The sequence below is a fragment of the Tachyglossus aculeatus genome, chromosome 17 (genome assembly GCF_015852505.1).
Source record: "Tachyglossus aculeatus isolate mTacAcu1 chromosome 17, mTacAcu1.pri, whole genome shotgun sequence".
Classification (NCBI taxonomy): domain Eukaryota; kingdom Metazoa; phylum Chordata; class Mammalia; order Monotremata; family Tachyglossidae; genus Tachyglossus; species Tachyglossus aculeatus.
In genome coordinates, this window is record NC_052082.1 from 14773469 (window position 1) to 14788126 (window position 14658).

Below are 14658 nucleotides of genomic sequence, written 5' to 3' on the forward strand. Positions count from 1 at the left end.
TCAACTAAGTAGTATAAATATTGTTGGTTTTTTGTTCTTCAGTGAAATTTAACCCACCAGATAATTTATCAGTCGACCGATCAGAGGAACTCCCCAGTATCTTGAAATTGTCGTGGGCCAACCCATTGCCTCAGCTGGGGATAAATCTGAAATACAACATCCGCTACAGAGCTAGAGCCTCCACAGGCTGGACCCAGGTAACCTTTGGAACGACTCCATCAAACTTCTGAAATGTAACACTGCAAGAAGTGTCCCTGTCTTAGAGATAAGTTATGTGCCTGGTCACACATGCCTACCAGACAGAATAGTCTGAATAAGACTGTGTTAATATTAACAAGCAGTATAGGGTGGTATAAAAGTGAAGCAGGGGGTTGGGGGGGAAATATTGGTGTATTCATCCCAGCGTGGCAACTGGTCCAGAGGAAATCACACAGCTGTGGAAATTAGGGGACTTGCTAGGGTACTAATCCCAGGTCTGCAAAGAAGGGAGGTGTTACCCACTGAGGCTCTGCCATCTCCCCCTTCTAGACTGTGAACCCGCTGTTGGGTAGGGACCATCTCTATATGTTGCCAACTTGTACTTCCCAAGCGCTTAGTACAGTGCCCTGCACACAGTAAGCGCTCAATAAATACGATTGAATGAATGAATGAGTACAGTCATCTTATCTGTAAAGGGATCCTGCACGTAAATCTCTGTGTGTATTTCAGTGTGGTGCACCCGTGCCTATTAGTGTGTATTTAAAGCTCCTGTGGGTGCAAAACAATGTACTGTGCACATGAAGTACAAAGCGAGTGACTTCTCCTGTCCACAAGAAACTCCAGTGAAAGTATTACAGATAATCGTATTTGCTACTGTACAAACTGCTTGGGAGAGTACAAAATAACAGATTTGGTAGACATGTTCCTAGCCCATAAGGAGCTTACAGTCTAGAGGGGGAATAATCAAGATATTGAGTACAAACTGGAAGACCTATTGTGCTAGCATATTTAACTTCTAGACCGTGAGCCCATTGTTGGGTAGGGACCGTCTCTATATGTTGCCAACTTGTACTTCCCAAGCGCTTAGTACAGTGCTCTGCACACAGTAAGCACTCAATAAATACGATTGAATGAATGAATGTCTCTATTCAGGTCAGTACTTCAGAGGGAGGGAAGGGGAAGAGACAGAAGTAAACTTTGAATGGGCTGCAAAGTCAGTGTCATTTCAAAATTGAGGAAGCTCTAAAATACATGAAAATCGGATAGTGCTGATATGAAAAAGCTCTAGAAGGTGAGCGTTTTAAATAGTGATCCCTGTATTCCTTTACAGATTCCTCCTGAAGATACAGCTTCAACCAGGGACTCCTTCACCATTCAAGGCCTTAAACCTTATACAGAATATGTGTTTTCAATTCGTTGTATTAAGAAAGATGGGCAGGGCTTCTGGAGTAATTGGAGTGAAGAAGTCAGTGGTTTCACATCTGAAGCTAGTAAGTGCAAACAAGATAAGAATCCAATGAAGTTTGGCATTCATAGTCAATTCTTTCTGAGTAGATGAACAAAGAACGAGGGAAAAAAAAAATCAAACTGACTTTGAACCACGGTTTCTTTGCATTATACTAGGCAAAGAACTGCTATTCCGGTGCTCTAAGTCCCAAGTGGGGCATCCTAAAGCCAGTAATCCTTTCCCCAGTTTATCATCTCCTCGCCACCACCCTGCCCTCGCTCCTCAATATGCTCTTACTCTGTCAGCCTTCCCTCCCAACCCCAGTAAAAGGCAGTTTCCAGCTGTCTTTTCTGCTTGAAGAGAAGGAGCTCTTGGGCTATGCTGTGATCTTGCCAAACAGTTTGTCTCTTTAGTTTGCTGACAACCTGATGGTACTGCTGTTGAATTTATACATCTGATTTTTTTTTCTCCACATTAATGTGGATATTTATCTTCTGTATTCTGGCCAAATCAGTTTTATATGGGATTCTTGCAAGTCAGTTTATTTACAGTTAGCTTAGTTGTATATGATGCTTCCCCCCCCCCCCCCCCCCCCGTCTCCACTTATACGAAGTCCACCTCGGTCATCTGAGCCTAAGAACAGCATTTGTCTACGTTTCCTTCAGTGATGCAGATTCACCTTCCTTTTCTCTCCTTGCTGTTAACGTTTCGTAACAACGTGATGTTAATCATGTTGTTGGGTTTGTGCTTTCTAATCAGTGAATACTCTCTGACTGCCTTGTCATGCAGCATTGTAGTACTATGAGTCTTTTTGACCTTAACCCAATAAAATGTAACTTTTTCCCTATTGTGCATTTCATCACTGAAAGATTGTTACTCTGGCCTGTAATTTTCAATGTTTTCTAAAGACCCTTCCGTACCTTTTTTTTAGTCCATAACTTTGCTGTACTGAAGAGATCCAAAACGGTGGCCTATTCAAGGTTGCTTTTTGGTGGCCTGGTCATGGAAAAGAAAAGGTTGAGGGAGAACAAGCTAGGGTGGAAATCAAAGAAGGGCAAAAAGGCTTAATACAATGGGGCAATAATAATAATGATGGTATCTGTTAAGCGCTTACTGTGTGCAAAGCACTGTTCTAAGCGCAGGGGAGGTTATAAGGTGATCAGGTTGTCCCATGGGGGGCTCACAGTTTTAATCCCCATTTTACAGGTGAAGTAACTGAGGCAAAGAGAAGTTAAGTGGAGCTGGGATTTGAACCCATGACTGCTGACTCCCAAAGCCTGGGCTCTTTCCACTGAGCCATGCTGCTTCTCCCTCTACTAATACTTGTCCCAGACCTCCACCCCCCGACCCCCCCCAACAAAAAAATAAGGCAGGATGTTGTTTGAGGAGGTTGTGTGTCTTTTATGTGTTTTGTTCTTCCCTTTTTTTTTTTCCTCCATTAGGACCCTCTAAGGCTCCAAGCTTCTGGTATAACCTGGTTCACCCTCATAGTACTAATGGGTACAGACTAATCCAGCTCATGTGGAAGGTAAAATACCAAATATCTCTCTTCTCTTGGGCAAGACATATGAAGTAGTCCTGGTTTATTTTTTTTCCTTCTGTGAATATAGATTTGTATTGACCACTCAATTTTAAACTGCAAAATATAAGTTAACACGAGACCCTTCCAAAGTCTTCAGGAGCTATTTACTTCCAAGGGATGAGCATCTATCATAGTGGTAAATATGTGCACTCCATTTTATCAGGACAAGGTAGGGAGAGTAATAGTAAGGCAGCTTCATCAGTGGTTTCATTAAAAGTTTCTAACTTTATGGACAAGAACAGTTTCTAACTATGCAACAAACTTCTAGCCTCGAAGTAAGAAAGCACTAGTCTGTACAGATGCAAGGGCTTGAAATATTTGAACCATTTGCTCGAAATGTCTTCTGATTGACTCCTTTGTAACCTTCGGCTAGCGTCTTGGCAGTTTGACCTGCTTTCTCCTCCCAGCTTTTAGGTTAGACATGATGCAGCATGAATAAAACCCAGGACTTAGTTTTCCATTCTGTTAACTTGTAGTCTGGCTAGATCTGGAATAGTGAGCAATTCTGTCTGCTGCATTTTAGGAGGAATGGACTGAAGTGGAGGAAGCTTCAGACAAGGGCCACTAAGACAATTAGTATTAGAGTAAACCCGGCTTCTAAAACCTCTCGGGTAATATATCTTGTAAACTGTAAAAACATTAAGAAAGAATTGACACCAGATCTTAATAGATTTCATTGAATGGGCTTTTTTTCCCCCCCTTATTCTTGGTTAGCACTGCTTAACTGATTCTATCTCTGGGTTCTCAGGGTCTGAGTACAATATCAGTATTCCTATTTCTGTAGTCAGATTCTAGATGTGCCCTGGAATCTAAGGAAGAACAAAAGGTCATATTTTAATTCCAACGTAGCTGACCTAAGAATTAAGAGGAAAGCCTAAAACACAAGGCAAGCTACTCAGGTGCGATGCCTATTTTAGAGAAAACAGTGAAAAGTTTTCATTAAATTAATGGCTTTCCACACTCTCCAATAATAATAATTATGGTATTTGTTAAGCCCAGGCACTGTACTAAGCACTGGAGTGGATGCATGATAGATCAGACCTCTCTCTTTGCACATGACTTAAATAGTTAATTAAAATAGTATAAAAGACTAGTATCTATCTGCCTAAAACTAATATCTAGTTTTAAAGTTTGTCCTAGATTTGGAGAGTAAATCTCAATCCCTCTTCCAGGTTTTGCCTCCATCTGATGCTAATGGAAGAATCCTGGGGTATTATTTATCGCTCACAAGGCAGAGGGCACCAAGCTTTCCTCATAATTACAGTGTTGATACCACAAGTATGATTGTGAACCTCACGAATGATCCTTATATTGCAACTCTGGCCGTTTATAATCGGGTTGGAAGATCAGAGGACTCCTTTTTACCTATTCCCGGCTGGAATTATCAAGGTTTGTGTATGAAAAGCGGGGAGACTTACGTGGGGTTGAGAAGCCCGTGCGTCTCAGAACTTGTTAATCTTTAAAATAATGATGGCATTTGTTAAGCGTTTACTATTTGTTAAGCGTTTAAGAGAAGCAGCGTGGCTCAATGGAAAGAGCACGGGCTTTGGAGTCAGAGGTCATGGGTTCGAATCCCGACTCTGCCACATGTCTGCTGTGTGACCTTGGGCAAGTCACTTAACTTCTCTGAGCCTCAGTTACCTCGTCTGTAAAATGGGGATGAAGACTGTGAGCCCCACGTGGGACAACATGATCACCTTGTATCCCCCCACCAGTGCTTAGAACAGTGCTCTGCACATAGTAAGCGCTTAACAAATGCCATTATTATTATTATTATTATGTGCAAAGCACTGTTCTAAGCACTGGGGGGGGGGCGGTACAAGGTTGAACAGGTTGTCCCACGTGGGGCTCACAGTCTTCATCCCCATTTTACAGGTGAGGGAACTGAGACACAGAGAAGTGAAGTGACTTGCTCAAAGTCACACAGGTGACAGTTGGTGGAGCCGGAATTTGAACCCATGACCTCTGACTCCCAAGCCCGTGCTCTCTCCACTGAGCCACGCTGCTTCTCTGTTTAGACGTTTGGATGCATCGCTTATTTCAGCAGACAGGCTGCTTCCACTTTGAAGCTCCAGGAGCCTGTGGGACACGACAAATAGAGCTACCACGTAGATTGTGAGCCCTGTGTGGGACAGGACTGTGTCCGACCTGATTAACTTGTATCTACGATGGTACTTGACATAGGAAGCACTTAACAAATACGATAATAATTCTAGTGGCCCAGGTCTGGCCAGGCAATGAGACCTAGCTCTTTTGAACTAGTTCTTACAATATTGTGACCCTATTGCCCGTAGAATAGAAGCAGGTGGCCTAGCAGAAAGAGCGCAGGCTTGAGAGTTCTGGGTTCTAATCCCACCTCCACCACTTTGCTATGTCATCTTGGGCCAGGTAACATCTGGCCCTCAGTTACCTCATCCATAAAAAGGGGATTAAGACCGTGAGCCCTACATGGGACTTGGACTGTGTCACAGCTAATAAGCTTTTAGACTGTGAGCCCACTGTCGGGTAGGGGCTGTCTCTATTTGTTACCAATTTGTACTTCCCAAGCGCTTAGTACAGTGCTCTGCACATAGTAAGCGCTCAATAAATACGATTGATGATTATGATAAGCTTATATCTACCTCAGTGCTTAGTACAGTGCCTGGCACATATTAAGCACTTAAATACCATTTTCCAAAGAAAGAGTCTGTGCCATTGTGGGACCCTAGAAGGGGCATGTGTCAAGAGTAAGTGCTTGGTATTAAGTGGCCCCAAGTCCATCTTTGTGGAGCCAGGGATGGTGCTGGGCAAAAGTGCTTCCTGGGGCCAGATTTCTGAGTCTCATCTTAATGAATCTGTTGAGCAGAGTGATTTGCAGGAACTAATTCAGAGTAAAGAATCTGGTCACAGCAAAGCATGAAGTCCCAAAACAAGCCGGTGATGTTCTCACTGCGTAAATCACCACGGACTGCCACTTTTGTAGAAACAGAATGCCTTAATTCACTTCCTGATCAAATTCCTGATCAAAGCAGCGATTCCAAACACAAGTGTTAATGAATTCAGAGAGGTGGACCATAAAGTAGTATAAGTGGCCTGTCGACATGTGGAATGAAACAAATAATTCAAGACACCTTAGTAAATGAGAGAAAGACTGTATAAAACAGAAGTTGAAAACCTAAACAACTGTCAACTGAAAAAAATCTACTTGTAATCCACGATGTCTGAATAGATCCATATAAAAGAGAGAGAACAAAGTGAATTTGATATCTGAATAAAGAACTTTTACGGTTCTGCTGGGCCCCCCCAAAAATTTTTTTTCTTAAGCGCTTAGTACAGTGCTCTGCACATAGTAAGCGCTCAATAAATATGATTGATGATGATGATGATTCCTGGTGAACAAGTACAGCTGTCTTGAGCGAACAACTGTCCCTGTTGCTTTTGGAGGGGAATGAACAGCTCTGTGAATTCTCCGCCTAAGCTGGCCATAAAATGCTTTTTACTTTCAGCAACTCATCCCGTAAGCAACATTAAAGCATTTCCCAAAGACGGCAGGCTCTGGATTGAGTGGACTGCTCCCAGTAGATCCGTGATGAAATACGTGCTTGAATGGTGTATCGAGTCAGATGACTTTCCCTGCACGATTGAATGGCAGGAAGAACCTGGTACCGCCCAACACACCTATTTGAGAGGTAACCTTGGCTGATGAGTAATTTAGTAACAACGCGACCGTATTCCTCCTATCGGGTTTTTTGTTGTTTCTTTTTTTTGAAGAAGTAACGAGTTTCCTCCCGTTGCGTAGCCCTCCTTTCATTCTGGTCCATGAAAGAAAGATCCATTAATCAATTAATCGAGAAGCAGCGTGGCTCAGTGGAAAGAGCCCGGCCTTTGGAGTCAGAGGTCATGGGTTTGAATCCCGGCTCTGCCACATGTCTGCTGTGTGACCTTGGGCAAGTCAATTAACTTCTGTGAGCCTCAGTTACCTCATCTGTAAAATGAGGATTAAGACTGTGAGCCCCATGTGGGACAACTTGATCCCATTGTATCCCCCCAGTGCTTTGCACATAGTAAGCGCTTAACAAATGCCACCATTATTATTATTATTATTATTAATCAACATAGAATCAGTATGTCCTGGTGGAAAGCCCAGACCTGGAATCAGGCGACCTGGGTTCTAATGCCAGCTCTGCCAGTTGCCTGCTGGGTGACCTTGGCCTGTCACTTCTCAGTGTCTCAACTGTAAAATGGGGATTCCTGTTCTCCCTCGTACCTGGACTGTGAGCCCCATGTGGAACAGGGACTATATCTACCCTGGTGCTTAAAACTATGCTTGACACATAGTAAACACTTAACAAATGCCATTTTTTTAAAAATGAGAGCACTTATCAGCTGCAGAGCACTGTTCTATGCACCTGAGAATACAGTAAGGTATTATAGCTCCTTGTAGACAAGGATTGTGTCTATCAACTTGTACCCTCCCGAGTGCTTAGTTCAGGGCTTGACACAGTCCCTTTGTTCTGACAACCTGACACCTGTCTATATGTTTTGTTGTCTGTGTCCCCCTTCTAGACTGTGAGCCCGTTGTTGAGTAGGGACCGTCTCTATATGTTGCCAACTTGTACTTCCCAAGTGCTTAGTACAGTGCTCTGCACACAGTAAGCACTCAATAAATACAATTGAACAAACGATTGAACAACCTGACACGTCTATATGTTTTGTTTTGTTGTCTGTCTCCCCCTTCTAGACTGTGAGCCCGTTGTTGAGTAGTGACTGTCTCTATATGTTGCCAACTTGTACTTCCCAATCGCTTAGTACAGTGCTCTGCACACAGTAAGCGCTCAATAAATACGATTGAACGAATGAATGAATGCCCATAAGGAGTTTAGTCTAGAGAAGTAACGGGATTACTTAATATACTGGATGGTAAGACAATCACTGTGAGCAGGGAATGTGTCCAACTCTGTTGTGTGCACTCTCCCAAGCACGTAGTATAGTGCTCTGTCCACTGTAAGTGCTCAGTAAATATCATTGATGGTAATTCAAAGTGACACTTTAGTGATGTAGATGGAATAGCTTTCCAGAGAGGTAGTGTGGCCTAGTGGAAAGAGCTAAGGCCTGGGAGGGTGGGGGTGGGGGGTTGGTCTCAGGATATATAGGTTCTAATCCCAGCTCTTCCACTTGCTGCCTTTGTGACTTAACTTCTCTGTGACTCAGTTTCCTCATCTGTAAAATGGAGGCTCAGTACCTGTTTTCCCTCCTCCTTAAACTGTGAGCCCCATGGGTGACAGAGACTGTGCCCAATCTGATGATCTTGTATCTGTTACCTGCACAATAAACATGCAGCCAGCTCTATTATTATTCCAGAAGGTAAACAGTAAGCGCTCAATAAGTACGATTGATTGATTATCCAGCATTACCAACTACATTCAGAAAAGGCATATTTCTGTTGGCAGCTATTGTTATAGATGGGGCCACGGTTAAACCTGAGTCAGGAAGAAGTGAATATTTTTTTCCATCAACAGTATTTGAATGCCTACTGATCGTGGAAACACTGTGAACTTGGGAGAATACATTAGAAGTAAGGCACATGTTCCCTGACCTCAAGGGGTTGCACTTGATAGGCAGATAAAATTTCATTTCACAAATAGCGGCTGCAACCAGAAAGACAAGGCAGCAGAAACTAGGAGCATGAATAATAATAATAATGTTGGTATTTGTTAAGCGCTTACTATGTGCAAAGCACTGTTCTAATATGTTAGGAGGAAGCAGCGTGGCTCAGTGGAAAGAGCCCGGGCTTTGGAGTCAGAGGTCATGGGCTCTAATCCCGGCTCCACCACTTGTCGGCTGTGTGACTTTGGGCAAGTCACTTAACTTCTCTGTGCCTCAGTTCCCTCATCTGTAAAATGGGGATTAAAATTATGAGCCCCACGTGGGACAACCTCATCACCTTGTATCCCCCAGCGCTTAGAACAGTGCTTTGCACATAGTAAGCGCTTAACAAATACCATTATTATTATTATTATTATTATTATTATTAAGAGAACTAAATATGCACAAGTGCTTAGAGTTGGAATAAAATAACTAATATGCAGATTGTTTTGGCTTTTTAAAATTTGCTTAGCACAGTGCTTTGGCACATTGATTAGTAAACAGGAAAAATAATAAAGGGCTTAAGGTAGGTATGGGGCCAATGCCTCTGGTGCTGGGAATCAGTCAGGGAAGACTTCCTGGAGAAGAGGTCTTCTGTAGCTTTTTTGTTGTTGTTGTTTTTTAGTTGAGGGAGGAGGCTTTTGAAACTTTAGCACTGTAGTTTGGTGGAGTTGGGGGTCCCACTAAAGAACCGAAATGCTCTAACATACATTTCTACCCTAGGGAATTTAAGGCCGTTCAAATGTTATTTGATAACTGTTTATCCAGTGTATGTGGATGGCCCGGGAAGCCCCCAGCGTGTAAAGGCCTATCTTCAACAGACCCGTAAGTGCAATGCTCATTCCTTCTAAAACACAAAGATCAGCTTTCATTGTAAAAGTCCTTCTATGTCTCCTTCAAAGTATGTTGTCACTTCCAGTTGATATGCCTTACAGGATTGTAGTCCTGTAAGGAGAACTTGCTAAATTTAATGGGTTTCTCTGGACTCTTTGGAAGTTGAGTGTTGTCTTTTTTTATTCTAGGTCCTTCCAAAGGACCCACTGTTCAAACAAAGAAGGTCAGCAAAAATGAAGCTGTCTTAGTGTGGCATCACCTTCCCATTGATGACCAGAATGGATTTATCAGAAGCTACACTATATTCTACAAAACTAGCACTGGAAATGAAACAGGTAACAGAGCTGAAAACATACCAATTTGGATTTCTTATTTTCTTGGATATTAAGCCACATCCTACCTGATCAGATAGCCGCTCCTTTTAAGGGCTTGAGGATCATGGTAGCTTTACCAGCTACTTGGGAAACAAAGCGTTTCAGTGAAATCTTCAGGCAAATTAACATCAAAGTGTTGCATAATACCCAAAGACAGGATTAGAAAAGGCTTATTCGTTGACACTTACAAACCCTTTGTGTGGCAGGAGGGTTATGTTCTTGCAGAACCCCACATGAAGGGAGACATGTAAAACAGTACTCACCTTGTTTCCCCTATCATGCATGCACATGTATGCAGCATGTTCTTTCATTACTGGGTTGCAGTGTGTACTGTTGGAAGAATATCCCCTAATTCTGCCATCACATGCTAACCGAAACAGATAGTGAAAACACACCGTTGTGGCTCAGTTAGTGGTATTTGAGAGTTTACTGTGTGTGGAGCACTGTACTAAGCATTTGGCAAAGTACAGTGGAACTGCGTTGTTAGACCCGATCCCTGCCCTCAAGGAGCTTACAGTCTACAGGGGAGGCAAACATTAAAATAGATTAAGGGGTAGGGGAAATAGAGTATAAAAATATTTACATAAGTACTGTGGGGCCAAGGGGAGTAGCCAGGTGCTTAAAGGTTGCATAGCCAAGTTCATAATTTGACGTAGAGGGGAGGGCAGATAGGGGAAATGCAAGGCTGAGTCTGGTAAAACCTCCTGAAAGAAATGTATGTAGGACATCCAAGTAGAGATGTCCTGAAGACAGGAGAAAATGCAGAGAAGAAGGGAGGTCAGGACTAGAGAGACAGATTTGGGAATCTTCGGCATCAAGTTGGTAGTTGAAGGCTGAAAAACGAATGAGCTCTCCAAGGGAGTGGATGTAATTGAAGAATAAAAGGGGACTTAGAACTGAACTTCAGGTATGCCCTCAGGCTGAGGAGGAGCCTACAAAGCAGAATGAGAAGAAGCAGAGAGAGGAGGAGAACCAGGAGAGGATAGTGTAAGTTGGAACTGTCTGTGTTTATTGTCCAAAACCCAGATAAGGAGCAGTTCTCTAAGTTGAGATGAGGCAAGAAGGCTGGAGGGGAAGAGCATTGTATTAGAAACTGAAGCATGGGGTGTGCTCTCTGGCTCTAGTAAATTCCACGTTTACTGTCTTCCAGTTGTGACTGTGAACTCTTCCCACACGGAATATACGCTTTCCTCCTTGACTAGTGACACTCTATATATGGTGCGCATGGCGGCAAATACAGACCAAGGTGGCAGTTACGGTCCTGAATTCACATTTACCACTCCAAAATTTGGTAAGAAACAGTGATGTAGAAATGAATCATCCGGTGGCCAACACATAGCCTGAAGAGAATCTTTGAGGGAATGTTCAAAAATTCCGCTTTAACTAGCAGGCACTGACCCTGTTGCTTTGGGGAGTTTCATTAATTCTGTCTGGTCATTCAGTTGACAGTGCTACTTCTTCCAGCCAACATTGTGGACTGTTAGATGCAAAAGGCAACAACGAGTTTGCTCTAATCCCTGGAAGAAGCGAACCCTCAGCCTGCCACTTTAGTTTTCCAGGAAAAGGTGGAAGCAGCGTGGCCTAATGGGTAGAGCACATGCTTGGGACTCAGAAGGACATAGAATTCCAATCCTGGCTGTGCTCCGACCCTGGGCCAGTCACTTCACTTTTCTGTGGCTCAGCTTCCTCGTCTGTAAAAGAGGGATTGAGATTGTGGGACGTGGACTGTGTCCAAACTGATTAGGTTGTATCTATCTCCAGCGCTTAGTACAGTGCCTGGCACATAGTAAGTGCTTAACAAATGCCATTTAAAAAAAATGGAATTGAGTTACCTGGCTCTCGCTAGTAACCTGGTATCGCCTTAAGAAGGATCATTATGTCCTGAGCTTTTCCTTGGCAATGCAGAGGTTTCAGTCATGTGTCCTGGCAATGGGACTATGATTTTTCAGTTAACCAATTGGCTGTAACTCTTGCTGTCTTTCTCAGCCACACTGTGCCCACAGAGGTTAACCATACCCTTAGGTGAAGAAGCCTTACCACTCTTTACTACTACTACTACTACTAATAATAATAATGACATTTATTAAGCGCTTACTATGTGCAAAGCACTATTCTAAGCACTGGGAAGGTTACAAGGTGATCAGGTTGTCCCACAGGGGGCTCACAATATTAATCTCCATTTTACAGTTGAGGTAACTGAGGCGCAGAGAAGTGACTGTGTGACCCAAAGGCACACAGCTGACAATTGGCAGAGCCAGGATTTGAACCCATGACCCCTGACTCCAAAGCCCAGGCTCTTTCCACTGAGCCACGCTGCTTCTCAGTTCTCAGAATGAGGTTGTGTCAAGTTGGAATGAAGACAAGAACTTGACGTTGTGATGTAGTGGAAGGAGCATGGTTTTGGGAGCTTTTAGACTGTGAGCCCACTGTTGGGTAGGGACTGTCTCTATATGTTGCCAATTTGTACTTCCCAAGCGCTTAGTACAGTGCTCTGCACACAGTAAGTGCTCAATAAATATGATTGATTGATTTGGGAGTCAGAGGACCTAGATTCTAGTCCTAGCTGTTGTCATTTGCCTCCCAGGTCACTTTAGGCAAGTCAATCAATCAATCAATCGTATTTAATGAGCGCTTACTGTGTGCAGAGCACTGTACTAAGCGCTTGGGAAGTACAAGTTGGCAACATATAGAGACAGTCCCTACCCTTAACCTCACTGCCTCAACTTCTTTATTTGCCCATTGGGGTTAACATCTGCCTTGCCCTGCTTCACAGGACTGTTGTCAAGGCAGAAATGAGTAAAGGGAAAAGGCTTTGGCAATTAAAGCACAAGATGAAAAATCTTGGCATTGTGTTGGCAGAATCTCTCTGCTTTCTAGGACTTCAGTGGTAAAAGGTGGCTTCAGAAATCGTCATTTTCATCTCCAGCTTCACTCTGAGACTGGAGCCATCCTCGCCCTTTAGAGGTGTTGAGTGGGATGGCTCTTGGCTTTTGTGGTACATACAAGCCCTTGCTGCTCCCAAGCAAATGCCACAGTGCTCTGCATTCTGGTGCTCCATTTTGTTGATAGGCTCTCTTCACACTTGGCATCCCATGTGGCTAGATATGTACTACAACATGAGCTGCATGTCCCGACATTTGAATCTAAATCTGTTCCTCAGCATCATGGTAGGTTGCCAGGTGGTCATGTATCATTTGTTCACTGCAATACCAGTTTTTATCAGACCTGTCTTGGTGACATCAGGTGCCCACTGACTTGCTTCCTGCACAATAAATAAAATTGCCAAGAAAGTACCAATCCCTGATAAAAGGGAATGTCTGGACTGGGTTGGAATAGGGATGCTGTAGTATTGCTTTACTACTTCCTGTGACTTCTAGATTGAACCGTCTTGTTTGGAGACCAGTTTTTGATCCATCGATTGCATCACCAGGGAGAGCTTGGAGTTTTCAGTGGTCTGTCCAACACTTGATATAATAGAGGCTGGAGTTTTTAATGGTCTGTCCACATAACTAATAGATGGTATTTATTAAGCACCTGCTATAATAATAATGATGATAGTGTTTGTTAAGCGCTTACTATGTTATGTGCTGAGCACTCTAAGGGCTGAAGAGAATATACAGTAGGTGAACTCAGATCCAGTTCCTGGCCACTGAGGGGGTTCAATCTCAGGGAAGAACAGATAGTAAGGAAAGAAATTCTAGCCAAGGGAGTTGGTAAGGACCCCCTTGGAAAGCAGGAAGATGAGACTGCCAAGCAGTCTCTGGACAAAGCAGTCTTGATCGATCAATGCTGTTTGAGCACTTACTGTGCAGAGCATTCTGCTCAGTGCTTTTGAGCATACAGTAGAGCTGATAGACATGCCCACTTGGTGGTACTAAGGGGTTACAGCTAGAAAGACTCTTTTGCCAGCATTAAATCCCCAAAAGGTAGCTAAGATCTATAGTGTTTATGGGATGATGGTTAACTGAAAAACGAGGGAAGGGTAAAGCGAGGTTGAAAAAGAGGAACGCAAACAAATAAGGAATAATAGTCAAGGTGTGAAACCTGTCCATTTCCATGGGATGGGGAAAATTTTATCTAATTGAAATAACAGGTGCAACTTGGAAATATAATGCAGGATAAATATGCCGGGAAATAGTGTTTTACCTAGATGGATTTGACTCCACTACGATCTGGTAAATTCAAGTTCTGGAAAACTGGTTCTATTGTCATTGGTGTATGATTGGGTATTTTTGAGTGTGTCACTTATGTTATATTTGGGAGTACTTACTACATTCAACATGTTCTCCTTTCTGTGGTTGGTCTTTTTAGCCCAAGGAGAGATTGAAGCCATAGTGGTCCCTGTCTGTCTAGCATTCCTGTTGACCACGCTCTTGGGAGTATTGTTCTGTTTCAACAAGCGAGATCTGTGAGTACCATCCCTGCTTCCCTTTCACTTGCTTTGGGAAACTGCTTTGGAATTATCCAGAGCAGGGTACCAAGCACGCTCCTCGATCACTTGAAGAGGCGGTAGTTCTTTTTGCATTAGCCTCATTTCAGCACTCCTTTTTAGAGAGTTGTTTGGATTCTAAGCTGTTGCTTCTAGCACATGATAGTCTCTCCCTCAATTTAGAAAACCCACAGTAATAGCCATTTTTCCTGTAGAATTTCAGGCCAGGTTTAGGAGGTACCTAGAATCTCATGTGTTTTTATCCATCACCCACTTAACCAACATGGGTAGCAGCAGGTTGGACATGGAGGGAAGCGGCATGGCCTGGTGGAAAGAACGCAGACATAAATGCTAATCCCAACCCCGTCACATAACTACTGTGCTATCT

At 43.2% G+C, this 14658-nt stretch overlaps 1 protein-coding gene across 4 annotated transcripts in view; it reads left to right on the forward strand.

Moving 5' to 3' along the window:
- Positions 1–14658, forward strand: part of IL6ST (interleukin 6 signal transducer) — a 51736-nt gene that overhangs the window by 31946 nt on the left and 5132 nt on the right. For 3 of the 4 annotated variants that reach the window (XM_038758864.1, XM_038758865.1, XM_038758866.1), the window contains 9 exons: positions 43–197; positions 1310–1469; positions 2869–2954; positions 4181–4397; positions 6494–6676; positions 9357–9458; positions 9656–9802; positions 10992–11132; positions 14153–14249. In XM_038758864.1, the coding sequence (XP_038614792.1) occupies positions 43–197; positions 1310–1469; positions 2869–2954; positions 4181–4397; positions 6494–6676; positions 9357–9458; positions 9656–9802; positions 10992–11132; positions 14153–14249 (1288 nt within the window). Of the gene's footprint in view, positions 1–42; positions 198–1309; positions 1470–2868; positions 2955–4180; positions 4398–6493; positions 6677–9356; positions 9459–9655; positions 9803–10991; positions 11133–14152; positions 14250–14658 lie in introns of those variants that run through there. The other variant, XM_038758867.1, reaches the window with a different exon arrangement.